At 48.3% G+C, this 16,841-nt stretch overlaps 1 protein-coding gene across 2 annotated transcripts in view; it reads right to left on the bottom strand.

The window, feature by feature from the left end:
- Positions 1 to 272: 272 nt before the first annotated feature.
- ITM2B (integral membrane protein 2B) overlaps positions 273 to 16,841 on the bottom strand; it is a 40,093-nt gene continuing 23,524 nt past the window's right edge. The window contains exons 2-6 of one of the 2 annotated variants that reach the window (XM_054163118.1): positions 13,898 to 14,029; positions 9,481 to 9,684; positions 6,652 to 6,762; positions 1,871 to 2,021; positions 273 to 992 (exon numbers count right to left, since the gene is read on the bottom strand). In XM_054163118.1, coding sequence (XP_054019093.1) covers positions 904 to 992; positions 1,871 to 2,021; positions 6,652 to 6,762; positions 9,481 to 9,684; positions 13,898 to 14,029 — 687 coding nt within the window. In that variant the 3' untranslated portion in view covers positions 273 to 903. Of the gene's footprint in view, positions 993 to 1,870; positions 2,022 to 6,651; positions 6,763 to 9,480; positions 9,688 to 13,897; positions 14,030 to 16,841 lie in introns of both variants that reach the window. The other variant, XM_054163117.1, reaches the window with a different exon arrangement.

The following is a 16,841-nucleotide window of genomic DNA, read 5'->3' as shown; positions in this document are numbered from 1 at the left end:
AAGAGACCTTCAGGATCATCGTGTCCAACCCATCAACCAATCCAACACCACCTAAGCAACTAACCCATGGCACCAAGCACCCCATCAAGTCTCCTCCTGAACACCTCCAATGACGGCGACTCCACCACCTCCCCGGGCAGCCCATTCCAATGGGCAATCACTCTCTCTGTATAGAACTTTTTCCTAACATCCAACCTTTAGTCCACTCCTCTAAAAAAAAATAAACCAAGCCAAACTGTAGCAGCAGCAGCAGCAGCAGCAGCAGCAGAACACACCAGGCTTTTAGACAAACAGGTCTATAAGGTTTATTTTCCATCGCACGTACATGGATTATATACAAGTTAGTAACATAAGTTACTGCTGAAGTCTCTAAAAGGTTGTTACAGCAAACACCCAGGTCAGAAATCAATCTAAAAAGGTCAATAGGACAGGATTCTGGAAAACAAATTGCACTTGTGTTAGGGAAAGTCAAATGCAGGGTTGTCTATGTGCTGTAACCAACTCTCTAGCAGGTGAGATTACAGCCAGGAGCGGCTCTCGCAGTCCGTTTGTACATTAATGATTCTGTCCAGCTTCCCTGGATTAAAAACTGGGGGATATTCCAAAGACTCTTCCTCTTCCCAGCATTCAAGGCTGAGCACGTGAAATGCACTAGCAACTAAGTCTTTTATACATCTGCTATTAAAATGGAAGAACACCACACCTGAAAGTAAGGGGAGGCAGGGGGGGGAAAACTAAGACACGGGTTTGCCGGGCGTCGTGAGATGAGAGGTGTGGAAGGTGCTCAGCAACAAAGCTCTCTCCACTACTTACATAAAAGAAGGTATTAAAAAAACTGATCACTGCACACAATACAGAGGGTGGGGTCATACTGTAGTTCTTAAGTCTCCTGGAAGAAGGGGATTACTGTTCACAGATGAGGGTTTCCATAGCAAACTTGTTCTCAAAGTGCCTAATCTTCCGGCAGCTGGTGGCTTCGCGCTTCTGAATTCCTGTTTGCATGGGGAAGGAACAGGGGAGGGAAGACAGAAAAGGGGAAGACACACATCAGAGTTTTACATCTCTTACAACAAGATGTCACCAGCAACCAGAACTATCCCTCTTCAATCCCCCTCCTCAGAGGTAGAATAGAGTACAGAATACAGAATTAACCAGGTTGGAAAAGCCCTCAGAGATCATCAAGTCCAACCTAGCACCCAACACCTTCTGATCAACTAAACCATGGCACCAAGCACCCCATCCAGTCTCTTCTTAAACACTTCCAGGGATGGTGACTCCACCACCTCCCTGGGCAGCACATCCCAATGGCCAATCTCTCTTGCTAGGAAGAACTTTCTCCTCACCCCAAGCCTAAACTTCCCCTGGCACAGCTTGAGACTGTGTCCTCTTGTTCTGGTGCTGGTTGCCTGGGAGAAGAGACCAACCCCCAGCTGGCTACAACCTCCCTTCAGGGAGTTGCAGAGAGCAAGGTCTCCCCTGAGCCCCCTCCTCTCCAGGCTAAACAACCCCAGCTCCCTCAGCCTCTCCTCACTGGGCTTGTGATTGAGACCTCTCTCCAGCCTTGTTGCCCTTCTCTGGACAAGTTCAAGTGTCTCAATATCCTTCTTAAATTGATGAGCCCAGAACTGGACACAGGACTCAAGGTGTGGCCTAAGCAGTGCTGAGTCCAGGGGCAGAGTGACCTCCCTGCTCCTGCTGGCCACACTGTTCCTGATGCAGAAGCCCACAGCGCCAGTTACTGCAGCAAGCAAGCCTTGCTTTAATCAACCAGAGTACTTCCTTTCAACACCTCAAGCCAATTTATTGACCACAAGAGGCACTGAGCTTTCTGCCAGCACACAAAAGCTAAAGTCACTGGAGGCACACTTACCTTTCAGGGCTTCCTTGCGCTGCAGTTTGTAGGTCTCCTTGCCGCGGCAGAGGCGGTAAATGAAGAAGCCCAGCTGATCCACGTGCTCGATGCGGTCTGTCACAATCATCTGCTCGTGAATCAAGTAGGACTGAGGCAAGTATGTTCCAGCCTGTTGAACACAAGCAGAACAGCTCTGTCAAAAGCCAGCTCTCTAAGCACACAATAAACACTTTGCCTCGTGTTTCTTTAGCGTGGCTGTGAGACATAGAATCATGGAATGATAGAATCGGCAAGGGTGGAAAAGACCTCAGAGGTCATCAAGCCCAACCCAGCACCCAACACCTCAGGACTAACCAAACCATGGCTTCAAGTGCCATGTGCAATCCCTTTCTGAACACCTCCAGGGATGGTGACTCCACTTCCCTGGGCAGCACATTCCAATGACAAATTACTCTTTTGGGAAGAATTTCTTCCTAACATCCAGCCTAAACTTCCCCTGGCACAGCTTGAGACTGTGTCCTCTTGTTCTGCTGCTGGTTGCCTGGGAGAAGAGACCAACCCCCACCTATCTACAACCTCCCTTCAGGGAGTTGGAGACAGCAGTAAGGTCTCCCCTGAGCCTCCTCTTCTGCAGGCTAAGCAACCCCAGCTCCCTCAGCCTCTCCTCACAGGGCTGTGCTCCAGACCCCTCTCCAGCTTTGTTGCCCTTCTCTGGACACCTTCCAGCAGCTCAACATCTTTCCTAAACTGAGGGGCCCAGAACTGGACACAGGACTCAAGGTGTGGCCTAACCAGTGCTGAGTCCAGGGGCACAATGACCTCCCTGCTCCTGCTGGCCACACTGTTCCTGATGCAAGCCAGGATGCTACTGACCTTCTTGGCCACCTGGGCTCACTGCTGGCTCATGTCTCAATATCCTTCTTAAACTGAGGGGTCCAGAACTGGACACAGGACTCAAGGTGACTACACAAATGTAGCTGGGTTTCAGCCTTGGTTCCCAGGGAAAGGAGGAGGCCTTTCCCAATCTGCAGATGCAAGCAAATTGTGTTCATCTACAGTTGATGGGTTGGACACGATGATCTTGAAGGTCTCTTCCAACCTGGTTTATTCTATGTATTCTATTCTATGTGGTTCTTTAGGTTAAAATGATGGCTTCTCTTACAAAACCAAACAGCCCAGAGCACCTCCACTGCTATAAAGTGTCTTCTACAGGTACCCAGAGCTCCTTTAAATGAGCACTTCTCAGTTCACCCCTCTGTCTCCTTGAGCTACCAGTGCAACTGCACTCACTTTATGTCTGTGCAGAACAGCTTCCCCTAAGCATTTAGCCTGATTGTCTCCAGACTTCAAATGCTCACAGATTCTTCTTAATACCAGAAGAATTAAACAGATGTCTCATAAAATTAGGGCACTGACTGCTGCAGACAATGATCAAAACAGTTTGCTTTTGCACAGATTTCCAAGTCAGTGCATGATGCCTGCTTATCCTCTTGCTAGGAAACCAAGCAGATTTGATTTAGCCTGATCACAAACTAGGAAATGAACAGATTTCAGTAGTGGGAGTTTCTGTGAACTGAAAACTGAAACAAAACAATCCTACAATCATAGAATCAATCAGGTTGGAAAAGACCTCACAGATCATCAAGTCCAACCCAGCACCCAGCACCTCAGGACTAACTAAACCGTGGCTTCAAGGGCTACATCCAGTCCCTTCTTGAACATCTCCAGGGATGGTGACTCCACCACCTCCCTGGGCAGCACATTCCAATGGCCAATCTCTCTTGCTGGGAAGAATTTCTTCCTAACATCCAGCCTAAACCTCCCCTGGCACAGCTTGAGACTGTGTCCTCTTGTTCTGCTGCTGGCTGCCTGGGAAAAGAGACCAACCCCCACCTGGCTACAACCTCCCTTCAGGGAGTTGGAGAGAGCAAGAAGGTCTCCCCTGATCCTCCTCTTCTTCAGGCTAAGCAACCCCAGCTCCCTCAGCCTCTCCTCACAGGGCTTGTGCTTGAGGCCTCTCCCCAGCTTTGTTGCCCTTCTCTGGACACATTCAAGTGTCTCAATGTCCTTCTCAAATTGAGGGGCCCAGAACTGGACACAGGACTCAAGGTGTGGCCTAACCAGTGCTGAGTCCAGGGGCAGAATGACTTCCCTGCTCCTGCTGGCCACACTGTTCCTGATGCAGGCCAGGATGCCATTGGCCTTCTTGGCCACCTGGGCATACTGCTGGCTCATGTTCAGCCTACAATCAACCAGTACCCCCAGGTTCCTTTCTGCCTGGCTGCTCTCCAGCCACCCTGGCCACTGTAGCACTGCATGGGGTTGCTGTGGCCAATGTGTAGAACCTGGCACTTGGATGTGTTCAATCTCCTGCCCTTGGACTCTGCCCATCTGTCCATCCTCTCAAGGTCCCTCTGCAGAGCTCTCCTACCCTCTAACAGATCAACTCCTGCCCCCAGCTTGGTGTCATCTGCAAATTTACTGATGATGGACTCAATGCCCTCATCCAGATCATCAATAAAGATATTGAACAGGCTGGGGCCCAGCACTGATCCCTGGGGGACACCACTAGTGCCTGGCTGCCATCTGGCTGTGGCACCATTCACCACCACTCTCTGGGCTCAGCCTCCAGCCAGTTCCTAACCCAGCTCAGAGAGCTGCTGTCCAAGCCAGGGGCTGACAGCTTGGCCAGGAGTTTCCTGTGGGGGAGAGTGTCCAAGGCCTTGCTGGAGTCCAGGCAGACTCCATCCCCAGCCTGCCCCACATCCACCAGGCAGTCACCTAAACAACATACAAAAAACAAACAAACAAAACCACCCCAAAAAAAGAAGGGGTTGCTGAGCTTTACAGACAACAACTCATCTTTATGTACAGGCAATGGAAGTGCAGATAAATAGCCTGTCTCTACATATGCAGGGGAAAAAAAGCAGCAGAGGACTGACTTGTGAAGTCATTTCCCCCATGGGTCTCATTTCTATACACAAACCACTCAGAAGTGGCTGCAATGGTTCCTGGGCTCCTTAGTCCAAAGCCTGGCTGGAAAAATGATGCTAACCATTCTAAAGCTGCAAACACCCCCTGAAATCAAACTGTCCCCAGATGTTATGCAGAAGTGAGTCAGCTCTTTCCCCCCACCCAGAGTGCTTTGCTCTTCTGCAATGAAACCAGAAGGTTAAAAAACAAGGCAGATAGTATTTGCCTCTGCTTTAGAGCTATACACACATGAAGAGTTAAAAAGATAAAGCTGATGAATATTAAATCAGGAAGAGACCCCATTAGCTGATCTGGTTTGGCCTCCTCCATTTCACAGGCCATTACATTGCACTCAGTTACCACTACTAACAGAACAGCATGTCCTTGTGGGAGTGAGAAGCAAAGCAGCCAGCACCAGCACCACAGGCTAGGCAGCAGTGTTCAATTATCAAATCCTGCTGGGAAGTGATTCAGGGTTGCCACAACATTACACTGACAACTCATGTTTGGTTGTTCAGGGACTGTAGTCTTTCCAGGGCCTTTTGTTTTCAAGCACATTGAGGCTTAAAGAACTAGAAGCTGGCTGCACTGAAACCCCTCTTGCCTTTTCCATGGGCTGTGCTAATCACACAGGCCAAATCCTCATCCCACAAAACCTCCCTGGAAACAAGATCTATCTTAAGGCTGCTGGAAGCCTCATGAATTCACATCCAGTTCTAGTCTATCACATCTACTGCCACATCCAATTCCCTCAGCACAGAGCAGATCCAGCACACCTCAGGCACATCATCCTCAAGACACAGAATAGAATAGAACAGAAGAAACCAGGTTGGAAGAGACCTTTGAGACAATCGAGTCCAACCTATCACCCAACAGCACCTAATCAACTAACCCATGGCACCAAGCACCCCATCCTGTCTTCCTAAATACCTCCAGGGATGGGGACTCCACCACCTCCCTGGGCAGCACATTCCAATGGCCAATCTCTCTTTCTATGAAGAACTTCTTCCTAACATCCAGCCTATATCTCTCCTGGCACAGCTTGAGACTGTGTCCTCTTGTTCTGCTGCTGGTTGCCTGGGAGAAGAGACCAACCCCCACCTGGCTACAACCTCCCTTCAGGGAGTTGGAGAGAGCAAGAAGGTCTCCCCTGAGCCTCCTCTTCTCCAGGCTAAGCAACCCCAGCTCCCTCAGCCTCTCCTCACAGGGCTGTGCTCCAAACCCCTCCCCAGCTTTGTTGCCCTTCTCTGGACACCTTCCAGCAACTCAACATCTTTCCTAAACTGAGGGGCCCAGAACTGGACACAGGACTCCAGGTGTGGCCTAACCAGTGCTGAGTACAGGGCAGAATGACCTCCCTGCTCCTGCTGGCCACACTCTTCCTGATGCAGGCCAGGATGCCATTGGCCCTCTTAGCTGCCTGGGCACACTGCAGGCTCATGTTCAGCCTACCATCAACCAGCACCCCCAGGCCCCTTTCTGCCTGGCTGCTCTCAGCCACTCTGATCCCAGCCTGTAGCTCTGCCTGGGGTTGTTGTGGCCAATGTGCAGAACCTGGCACTTGGATGTGTTCAATCTCATGCCATTGGATTCTGCACATCTGTCCAGCCTGTCGAGTTAGCCTTCCTCTGAGTTGCTCATTTGTTCCTGATTGTAATGAAGAAGTTCTCAGACTTTTTCCTCTCTGCACAGATGTGCAGCAATCAGTGACATTTCTAACCCAAGCCTTGTGTGGCTGCCAGAGTCCTGAGGAAGAAACAAAAACACAAAAAAGGGGAAAATTTCTCCTCTTTCCCTGTTGTAAGAACAAATGAGTATAACCATACCTTGATGTTGATGAGCAGCTCCAGGAAATTTTTTGGTGGCATCACAACTGAAGTGTTCAGAGGAATCACATAGCACTTATCCAGGCTAAGGTCAAGATAGGCAGTGAGTCTCTGTTGAGGACAGGAATTCACAGTTAGATTTTGCTACACTGCCATTGCCTCATGCTGGTCCTCAAAGTTTTGTTCACTACAGTGCCTGTCCAAAACCCTGCAATGAATCATAGAATCAGTAAGGTTGGGAGAGACCTCAAAAATCATCAAGTCCAACCTCTCACCCAAGACCTCATGACTACTAAACCATGGCTCCAAGTGCCACATCCAACACCTCCAGTGATGGGGACTCCACCACCTCCCTGGGCAGCACATTCCAATGGCCAATCTCTCTTGCTGGGAAGAATTTCTTCCTAACATCCAGCCTAAATCTCCCCTGACACAGCTTGAGATTGTGTCCTCCTGTTCTGGTGCTGCTTGCCTGGAAGAAGAGACCAACCCCCACCTGGCTACAACCTCCCTTCAGGTAGCTGTGGACAGCAAGAAGGTCTCCCCTGAGCCTCCTCTTCTCCAGGCTAAGCAACCCCAGCTCCCTCAGCCTCTCCTCAGGGCTGTGCTCCCAGCTTTGTTGCCCTTCTCTGGACACATTCAAGTGTCTCAGTGTCCTTCCTAAACTGAGGGGCCCAGAACTGGACACAGGACTCAAGGTGTGGCCTAACTGGTGCTGGGTCCAAGGGCACAATGACTTCCCTGCTCCTGCTGGCCACACTATTCCTGATCCAGGCCAGGAGGCTATTGGCCTTCTTGGCCACCTGGGCACACTGCTGGCTCATGTTCAAGCTATTGTCAACCAGCACCCCCCAGGTCCTTTTCTGCCTGGCTGCTCTCCAGCCCCCCTGACCCCAGCCTGCAGCACTGCATTCTTACATCCTGCTTGCCTTTTCCCTTTCTTTTCTCCCTCTGTAGAGGCTTTGCTCTAACTCTTAACAGAAGCTCCCTAAATATATTCATGAATATTTTTAAATTACATGGCTTCAGCATGCAATATTTGCCTCCCAATCTGGTGATGAATATTTGATAGACAGCACTCCCTTTGCCTGGAAAACTTTTAACTCTGAAGTCTGCATAAAAATGAGGACCTTCCCTGATTCTTTTGCAGCCTGCTTTAAGAAAGCTGTTCAGCAAAGTCTTCAAACATTCACCCAAATGTTGCTTCCTGAATACCAGCTGTAGAACACTTCATCACCATCAGACAGCTTCCATCAGGCTGACACAGAAAAGAAGGGCTTCTAATTGTTTCACAGCTGTCATTATTACCAAGAGTTGCAGGCCAGTCAACTGCCTTGGCAAAAATCTATTGCTATGATTCCTATCCACCAAAGGTGCTCCTAAAACAATAAAAAGGCAGAAACAGCTGAAAATGCTTTAATGTCCCAGCACAACAGTGCCTTTAGGAGTCACAGCAGTCTGTGATGCACAAGGAAGAGTTAGCTTCTGCCAGGCTTCCTATAGAATCTAGAAAGTGAGCTCTCTTCCATGCTGCCTTCCCTTTCTGCTGATGCTTTGGGGTTTTTGAGCCATGCTAGCAGAACATCTCTGGGGGATAGAACAGAACAGAACAGAACAGAACAGAATAGAACAGAACAGAATAGAAGGGAACAGAATAGAAGGGAATAGAATAGAAGGGAATAGAATAGAATAGAATAGAATAGAATAGAATAGAATAGAATAGAATAGAATAGAATAGAACAGAAGGGAAGGGAATAGAATAGGAAGAGAAGAGAAGAGAAGAGAAGAGAAGAGAAGAGAAGAGAAGAGAAGAGAAGAGAAGAGAAGAGAAGAGAAGAGAAGAGAAGAGAAGAGAAGAGAAGAGAAGAGAAGAGAAGAGAAGAGACCAGACCAGACCAGACCAGACCAGACCAGACCAGGTTGGAAAAGACCTTCAAGATCACTGGACGTGGCACTTGTTGCCATGGTTTAGTCATGAGGTCTGTGGTGACAGGTTGGACTCGATGATCCTTGAGGTCTCTTCCAACCTTGGTGATTCTGTGATCAAGTCCAACCTATCACCCAACACCATCTAATCAACTAAACCATGGCACCAAGTGCCTCATCCAGGCTCTTCCTAAACACCTCCAGTGATGGTGACTCCAACACCTACCTGGGCAGCACATTCCAATGGCCAATCTCTCCTTCTGGGAAGAACTTCTTCCTAACATCCAGCCTAAACCTCCCCTGGCACAGCTTGAGACTGTGCCCTCTTGTTCTGTCACAGCTTGCCCGGGAGAAGAGACCAACCCTCACCTGGCTACAACCTCCCTTCAGGGAGTTGGAGACAGCAAGAAGGTCTCCCCTGAGCCTCCTCTTCTCCAGGCTAAGCAACCCCAGCCCCCTCAGCCTCTCCTCAGAGGATGCTTAAACACATCTGGTGATGCCAGATGCCATCAGCTCCTGCAAGCTGAGGCTGAAGCTATGACAGCCCTCTTCCTGAATGTCCCTTGGCACTACAGCAGTTTGTCATATTCTAACTTGGTGGACCCCAAGAACTATATTCTCTTTGCTGCCTCATGCTAAGAAAAGGAATTAACTCCAAGTTTTTTTCCCTTTCTAAAACCAGAACTGCTCTGTGCCAGTGGTGGGCTGCAAACTCCCTCCTGCTGCTTGTGTAACGCTGTACTTTGTAAGCCCAGTTAATGACTGCTTGCAGCCTGCTGCTGATCAAAATATTTCTGCTGCCTCCTCCTGCCTCCACTTTCCCCCACAACAGTAATTAGAGAGCACACTTATCAGGGTGGCTGAGGGGGAGCAGTTTTCAAGGCTTCCAGAAGTCTCTCTTACCCGGTGGAAGTCGTGGACGATATCAGCGGGGTCGCTATCAGCAAACTCGGGGACTGGCACGCTGATAAACTCGACATCTTCCTCCTCCAGGATCTGAATGTTTTGCTCAATTGTGTGGTAATGAGCACTCTGAGCCTCTGCCCCAGCCTCAGGTAAACTTAAGCCATCTTCAATGTACTTTATTCCACAGAAATAGACACCACCCTGCTAAAAACAGCAAACAACCCAGCAACAAAAACATCAGTGGCCTTGGTAGTAGCTTAGGACTAATACTCTCAAGGCACTGGGGAGAAGAAGAAGTTGTCAGACTAGATGAAATGTCTTCCTTTTAGATTCACACACCAAAGCAGAAGCCAGGTGCTACCTACAACAGAACCATGGATAAGATCTGGCTAGTACTGAACCCAGAGTTTGGTACCTTGAGCCCAAGGCAAACAGGATTCCAACAGCAGCTTCTTAAAATCCACCTCCCCAATTTTGCTTCCAGTTTTGCTCTTGCTTTTTCTGTGGGACATTGCATCTGATTTTCAGTAAGACAGCAACAACCCAGCAACAAAAACATCAGTGGCCTTGGTAGAAGCTTAGAGCTAATATTCTCAAAGCACTGGGGAGAAGAAGAAGTTGTCAGACTAGATGAAATGTCTTCCTTCTAGATTGCACATCATAGTAGAAGCCAGCTGCTATCTGCATGGTAAGATATGGATGGTACTGAACCCAGAGTTTGGTACCTTGAACCCAAGGCAAACAGGACTCCAACAGCAGCTTCTTAAAATCCACCTCTCCAATTTTGCTCTTGCTTTTTGTGTGGCACACTGCATCTTATTTTCAGTAAGACAGCAGCAACCCAGCGACAAAAGCATCAGTGGCCTTGCTGGAAGCTTAGAGCTAATAATCTCAAAGCACTGGGGAGAAGAAGAAGTTGTCAGACTAGATGAAATGTGTTCCTTCTAGACTCACACACCAAAGCAGAAGCCAGGTGCTACCTACAACAGAACCATGGGTGAGATCTGGATGGTACTGAACCCAGAGTTTGGTACCTTGAGCCCAAGGCAAACAGGATTCCAACAGCAGCTTCGTAAAACCCACCTCTCCAATTTTGCTTCCAGTTTTGCTCTTGCTTTTTCTGTGGCACACTGCATCTTATTTTCAGTAAGAGAGCAGCAACACAGCAACAAAAACATCAGTGGCCTTAGTAGCAGCTTAGAGCTAATACTCTCAAAGCACTGGGGAGAAGAAGAAGGTGTCAGACTAGATGAAATGTGTTCCTTTTAGATTCACACACCATAGTAGAAGCCAGGTGCTATCTGCATGGTAAGATCTGGATGGTACTGAACCCAGAGTTTGGTACCTTGACATCAAGGCAGACAGGATTCCAACAGCAGCTTCTTAAAACCCACCTCTCCATTTTGCTTCCAATTTTGCTCTTGCTTTTTCTGTGGGACACTGCATCTTATTTTCAGTAAGAGAGCAGCAACACAGCAACAAAAACATCAGGGGCCTTGGTAGAAGCTTAGGACTAATACTCTCAAAGCACTGGGGAGAAGAAGGTGTCAGACTAGATGAAATGTGTTCCTTCTAGATTCCACATCATAGTAGAAGCCAGCTGCTATCTGCATGGTAAGATCTGGATGGTACTGAACCCAGAGTTTGGTACCTTGAGCCCAAGGCAAACAGGACTCCAACAGCAGCTTCTTAAAATCCACCTCTCCAATTTTGCTTCCAATTTTGCTCTTGCTTTTTCTGTGGCACACTGCATCTTATTTTCAGTAAGAGAGCAGCAACACAGCAACAAAAACATCAGGGGCCTTGGTAGAAGCTTAGGACTAATACCCTCAAAGCACTGGGGAGAAGAAGGTGTCAGACTAGATGAAATGTGTTCCTTTTAGATTCACACACCATAGTAGAAGCCAGGTGCTATCTGCATGGTAAGATCTGGATGGTACTGAACCCAGAGTTTGGTACCTTGACTTCAAGGCAGACAGGATTCCAACAGCAGCTTCTTAAAATCCACCTCTCCAATTTTGCTTCCAATTTTGCTCTTGCTTTTTCTGTGGCACACTGCATCTTATTTTCAGTAAGAGAGCAGCAACACAGCAACAAAAACATCAGGGGCCTTGCTGGAAGCTTAGGACTAATACTCTCAAAGCACTGGGGAGAAGAAGAAGGTGTCAGACTAGATGAAATGTGTTCCTTTTAGATTCACACACCATAGTAGAAACCAGGTGCTATCTGCATGGTAAGATCTGGATGGTACTGAACCCAGAGTTTGGTACCTTGAGCCTTGACTTCAAGGCAAACAGGATTCCAACAGCAGCTTCTTAAAACCCACCTCTCCAGTTTGCTTCCAATTTTGCTCTTGCTTTTTCTGTGGGCCATTGCATCTTATTTTCAGTAAGAGAGCAGCAACCCAGCAACAAAAACATCAGGGGCCTTGGTAGAAGCTTAGGACTAATACTCTCAAAGCACTGGGGAGAAGAAGAAGGTGTCAGACTAGATGAAATGTGTTCCTTTTAGATTCACACACCATAGTAGAAACCAGGTGCTAACTGCATGGTAAGATCTGGATGGTACTGAACCCAGAGTTTGGTACCTTGAGCCTTGACTTCAAGGCAAACAGGATTCCAACAGCAGCTTCTTAAAACTCACCTCTCCAGTTTGCTTCCAATTTTGCTCTTGCTTTCTCTGTGGGCCATTGCATCTGCTTTTCAGAAAGGCATCAAGCTTCCTACTTCTATATGCATGCATGCTATTATTCAGTTATTATTTAACTGCAGTCAATAATTGCAATTTAAAAACACTGATATGGGTCATCCCAATCACCCTTACAAAAAAAAGCCAAGTCTAACTCTGAATTTGGCTTGCAGTAGCTGGCCTAGATGACTTCAAGAGTTTCCACACAACCTCAGTTAGTCTGTGAACACTGCTTAGTTTTCAGAAGGCTTCAAAAGTGCTGGAAGTCCATTCCTGAACCACTTCATTTAAACAGTTTGAAAAGACAAAACAAAAAGGTAATTAAATTAACCAATTTGTGTCCTTTTGTCACAGATGACCTAAATGAAGAGCAAATGAAGAGCAAAATAAAGGCCTCCTATAGCAAAGTTGGAGGAGAGAAAGTTCTGGAAACACACAATGTGTGCATATACATATCACCAACTTGAAGTCTGCCATGTCTTCAGTGCAGTGTTAGCTCAATTCCTGAATGCTTCCTTCAAGCCAGATCTGATAAACAGCCCTTTCACTTTCAGCTGGCTGGCATAGGAAAGGCAGAGCACCGTGGTGCTCAGCACAGATGAAACATGTGAGCAATGCAGCAGGCACTCAGCTGCTTTGAATGTGTTAATCCACCAAGATATGCTATGCTGTTTAAGCATCATTTGCAACACTACTGCTCCCCTGTAAGCCAGGCTAATGTAGTGGCCAAAGAGACTGTAAACTGCAAGTTCAGCCAGAATTGCTAATTCTAATCACTCTGCCTCCCACATTAGCAGCCACTAAAACCAGGAGGGGGTGGGGGCAAGGAAATCCTGACAGCGAGGATAGGAACACAGCATTTCTACCTTGCAGCTATGTGCATTAAGCAGCAGGCCAGAGGGATTCCCATTGTGCTTATACTCTCTTTTTCTGACCTTGTGAACCTTGCCACCTCAGCAGTTTCTGAAGGAGGGAGGGTGTGCTCACACCACTTGGGGGAAATTGGATGCACTGGGCTCTTGCCCAAGGAAGACAACATTTAACCCAGATCTTCCCTGTTTCAGGCAAAAGCTCCACTTCCCTTCCTTCTCAGGGCTCTCTTGCAGCAGTGGCAGTCCTTGGAAACTGCAAACACATTTTGTCAGAGTTTCTCATCCTGTCAGTGTGGCTTCAACCTGACAGAGCATGACCACACTGACTGCACGGCTCCCAGCTGCCCTGCGGGGCCTGCATTTCTCACCCCTCCGGGGGCACAGAAGGTGAAGCCTAGGAAGGAGGAGGGGAGTCACTGTGCTGCTTTGATAAGCAGTGCCTTTCATGTGCAACAGCAGCACCCTAGTGCCCAGGAAACCTGGGGTCAAACAAGGAGGCTTTCAAGAGGTTAATCTGCCTCCAGCACTTGGCACTTTGAACCAGGGGAGAGAAGAGGGCAAAATCTGGGACACCACTGGGGTTCCTAAGCCTGAGTCCTACTTAGAGAGAATCCTTTCTCTGCAAAGCAAGGCCTTCAGAAGTGTTGCTCTCTTTTGTTTGCCAGCTTTGTTCCTCTCTGCTGTGTTCAGAGGAAGCAAGACAATTGGCCTTCAGAAAAGCTGGAGTTTTAGAAAGGTAAGAACAGGAGTAGCAAGGCTACTGGCTTCAGTCTGCTGCTCCTCTTCTGCCTTCTAAATGGGAGGCCTAACAGGGAAAAACATATCCCTCCCAGAGGAAAATGTGTTTGACTTACCTGAAATGCAAAATACTTGTACAGATAGGCACCACCCAGGATCACACCAGCCAGCATAAAGGCCAAGCCAAAGCACATGCACCAGCACCAGGCCCTCCTCTGCCCAACAGGCACAGCAGCATCCTCGGGGTCCTGCAAGGCATCAGAGACAGAACTTCAACACAAGATGTGCATGACAGAGACACTTCAGGCCCAGCAAGTGCAAATACTGCATCCATCAGAAAAGGCTATAGGAGCAGGGAGGTCATTCTGCCCCTGGACTCAGCACTGGTTAGGCCACACCTGGAGTGCTGTGTCCAGTTCTGGGCCCCTCAGTTTAGGAAAGATGTTGAGGTGCTGGAAGGTGTCCAGAGAAGGGCAACAAAGCTGGGGAGGGGTCTGGAGCACAGCCCTGTGAGGAGAGGCTGAGGGAGCTGGGGTTGCTTAGCCTGGAGAAGAGGAGGCTCAGGGGAGACCTTAGTGCTGTCTCCAACTCCCTGAAGGGAGGTTGTAGCCAGGTGGGGGTTGGTCTCTTCTCCCAGGCAACCAGCAGCAGAACAAGAGGACACAGTCTCAAGCTGTGCCAGGGGACGTTTAGGCTGGAGGTGAGGAGAAAGCTCTTCACTGAGAGAGTGAAGCACATTGGAATGTGCTGCCCAGGGAGGTGGTGGAGTCACCATCCCTGGAGGTGTTCTGGAGGGGACTGGACGTGGCACTTGGTGCCATGGTCTAGTCATGAGGTCTGTGGTGACAGGCTGGACTTGGTGATCCTTGAGGTCTCTTCCAACCTTGGTGATACTGTGATACTGTGAAAACACTAACAAAATCATCCTGGCCAAACAAACAAAAGTAGTAAGAAAATGGAGGGAAAGAGTGAGAGCAGCACTTGAGAAGGCATTGACAGCTCTGGTTCTGCCTGCAGGGTTTGGTTTTTTTGCAGTATTTGCTGATTAGGATGATTTCCCACTCAACAAAGCTGTTGGTGTAAATTCCCTAAATGCTTTGGCCCAGTTAAGAAGGAATTCCACTCATCTGGCTAAAGCCCTCTATGCAACTCTGATGCTTCAGGGCAAGGGGAACTCTCCCTGTAAAAAGAGGGGAGAAAGGTACTTCCTGGCAATGACTCATCCCAACCATCCTAGAGAGCAAGCAGCAGTGTTTTAGAGGTACTTCCTTCTTTTCACTGATTATAGAGGGAAATTTCCTGGTTAAGAAACTAGATAACAAATTTAGCCTGGAGAAGAGGAGGCTCAGGGGAGACCTTGCTCTCTACAACTACCTGAAGGGGGATTGCAGCCAGGTGGGGGTTGGTCTCTTCTCTCAGGCAACCAGCACCAGAACAAGAGGACACAGTCTCAGTCTGCACCAGGGGAGGTTTAGGCTGGAGGTGAGGAGAAAGTTCTTCCCAGAAAGAGAGATTGGCCATTGGAATGTGCTGCCCAGGGAGGTGGTGGAGTCACCATCCCTGGAAGTGTTTAGGAAGAGCCTGGATGAGGCACTTGGTGCCATGGTTTAGTTGATTAGATGGTGTTGGGTGCTAGGTTGGACTCGATGATCTCAAAGGCCGTTTCCAGCCTGGTATCACTGTATCACAGTATCACCAAGATTGGAAGAGACCTCAGAGATCATCCAGTCCAACCTGTCACCACAGACCTCATGACTAGACCATGGCACCAAGTGCCACATCCAATCCCCTCTTCAACACCTCCAGTGGTGGTGACTCCACCACTTCCCTGGGCAGCACATTCCAATGAATCTTTCTATGAAGAACCTTCTCCTCACCTCCAGCCTAAACCTCCCCTGGCACAGCTTGAGACTGTGTCCTCTTGTTCTGGTGCTGGTTGCTAGAGAGAAGAGACAAACCCCTTCCTGGCCACAACCTCCCTTCAGGCAGTTGTAGAGAGCAATGAGGTCACCCCTGAACCTCCTCTTCTCCAGGCTAAGCAACCCCAGCTCCCTCAGCCTCTCCTCATGGGCTTGTGGTCAAGGCCAATGGTTAATTCTATTCTATTCCAAAAACCAGAAGAGAGAGCCAAGTAACAGCTGAGTTTTAACATTACTAATTACTTCAGGAATCCAGTGTAAAGAATTACCAAGTTACTAGCTGCAGGGTTTTTAACCTGTTTTCAAAGGACATCATACCCACGGTAATCTAATTAACTTTCAGGTCAGGTTAAGATTCACTGTGGATGCTTCTAGAAATCATCCCAATTATAAATCTAAAGCAGGTAAAACAAGGTTTTTTATTTTTATGTTGCCCCACATCATTAGGTAACAATTTCCCTAGGTACTTCAAAGAATAAAGGACACTCAACTGAAACTTTATTAAATAGCTGTCATTTAAGCTGTTGAAAGTTGATGTCAGATGGAGAGCAAACTGCCTCTGAGATAGAAATGCCTAAATACTCCCTAGTGAAGAATATTTCCTCAGTTTAGGAAAGATGTTGAGCTGCTGGAAGGTGTCCAGAGAAGGGCAACAAAGCTGGGGAGGGGTTTGGAGCACAGCCCTGTGAGGAGAGGCTGAGGGAGCTGGGGTTGCTTAGCCTGGAGAAGAGGAGGCTCAGGGGAGACCTTCTTGCTGTCTCCAACTCCCTGAAGGGAGGTTGTAGCCAGGTGGGGGTTGGTCTCTTCTCCCAGGCAAGCAGTACCAGAACAAGAGGACACAGTCTCAAGCTGTGCCAGGGGAGGTTTAGGCTGGATGTTAGGAAGAAGTTCTTCCCAGCAAGAGAGATTGGCCATTGGAATGTGCTGCCCAGGGAGGTGGTGGAGTCACCATCACTGGAGGTGTTTAGGAAGAGCCTGGATGAGGCACTTGGTGCCATGGTTTAGTTGATTAGATGGTGTTGGGTGCTAGGATGGCCTCAATGATCTCAAAGGTCTTTTCCAACCTTACTGATTCTATGATTCTATTGGTGGCACATTAAGCTATTCTGTATTTGTAGCTGCCTATTGCATTGATTTGCCC

This window comes from Dryobates pubescens, chromosome 7 (assembly GCF_014839835.1).
Source record: "Dryobates pubescens isolate bDryPub1 chromosome 7, bDryPub1.pri, whole genome shotgun sequence".
Lineage (NCBI taxonomy): Eukaryota > Metazoa > Chordata > Aves > Piciformes > Picidae > Dryobates > Dryobates pubescens.
The sequence above is the reverse complement of the archived record's forward strand: the minus strand, read 5'-3'. Positions and strand labels throughout refer to the sequence as shown.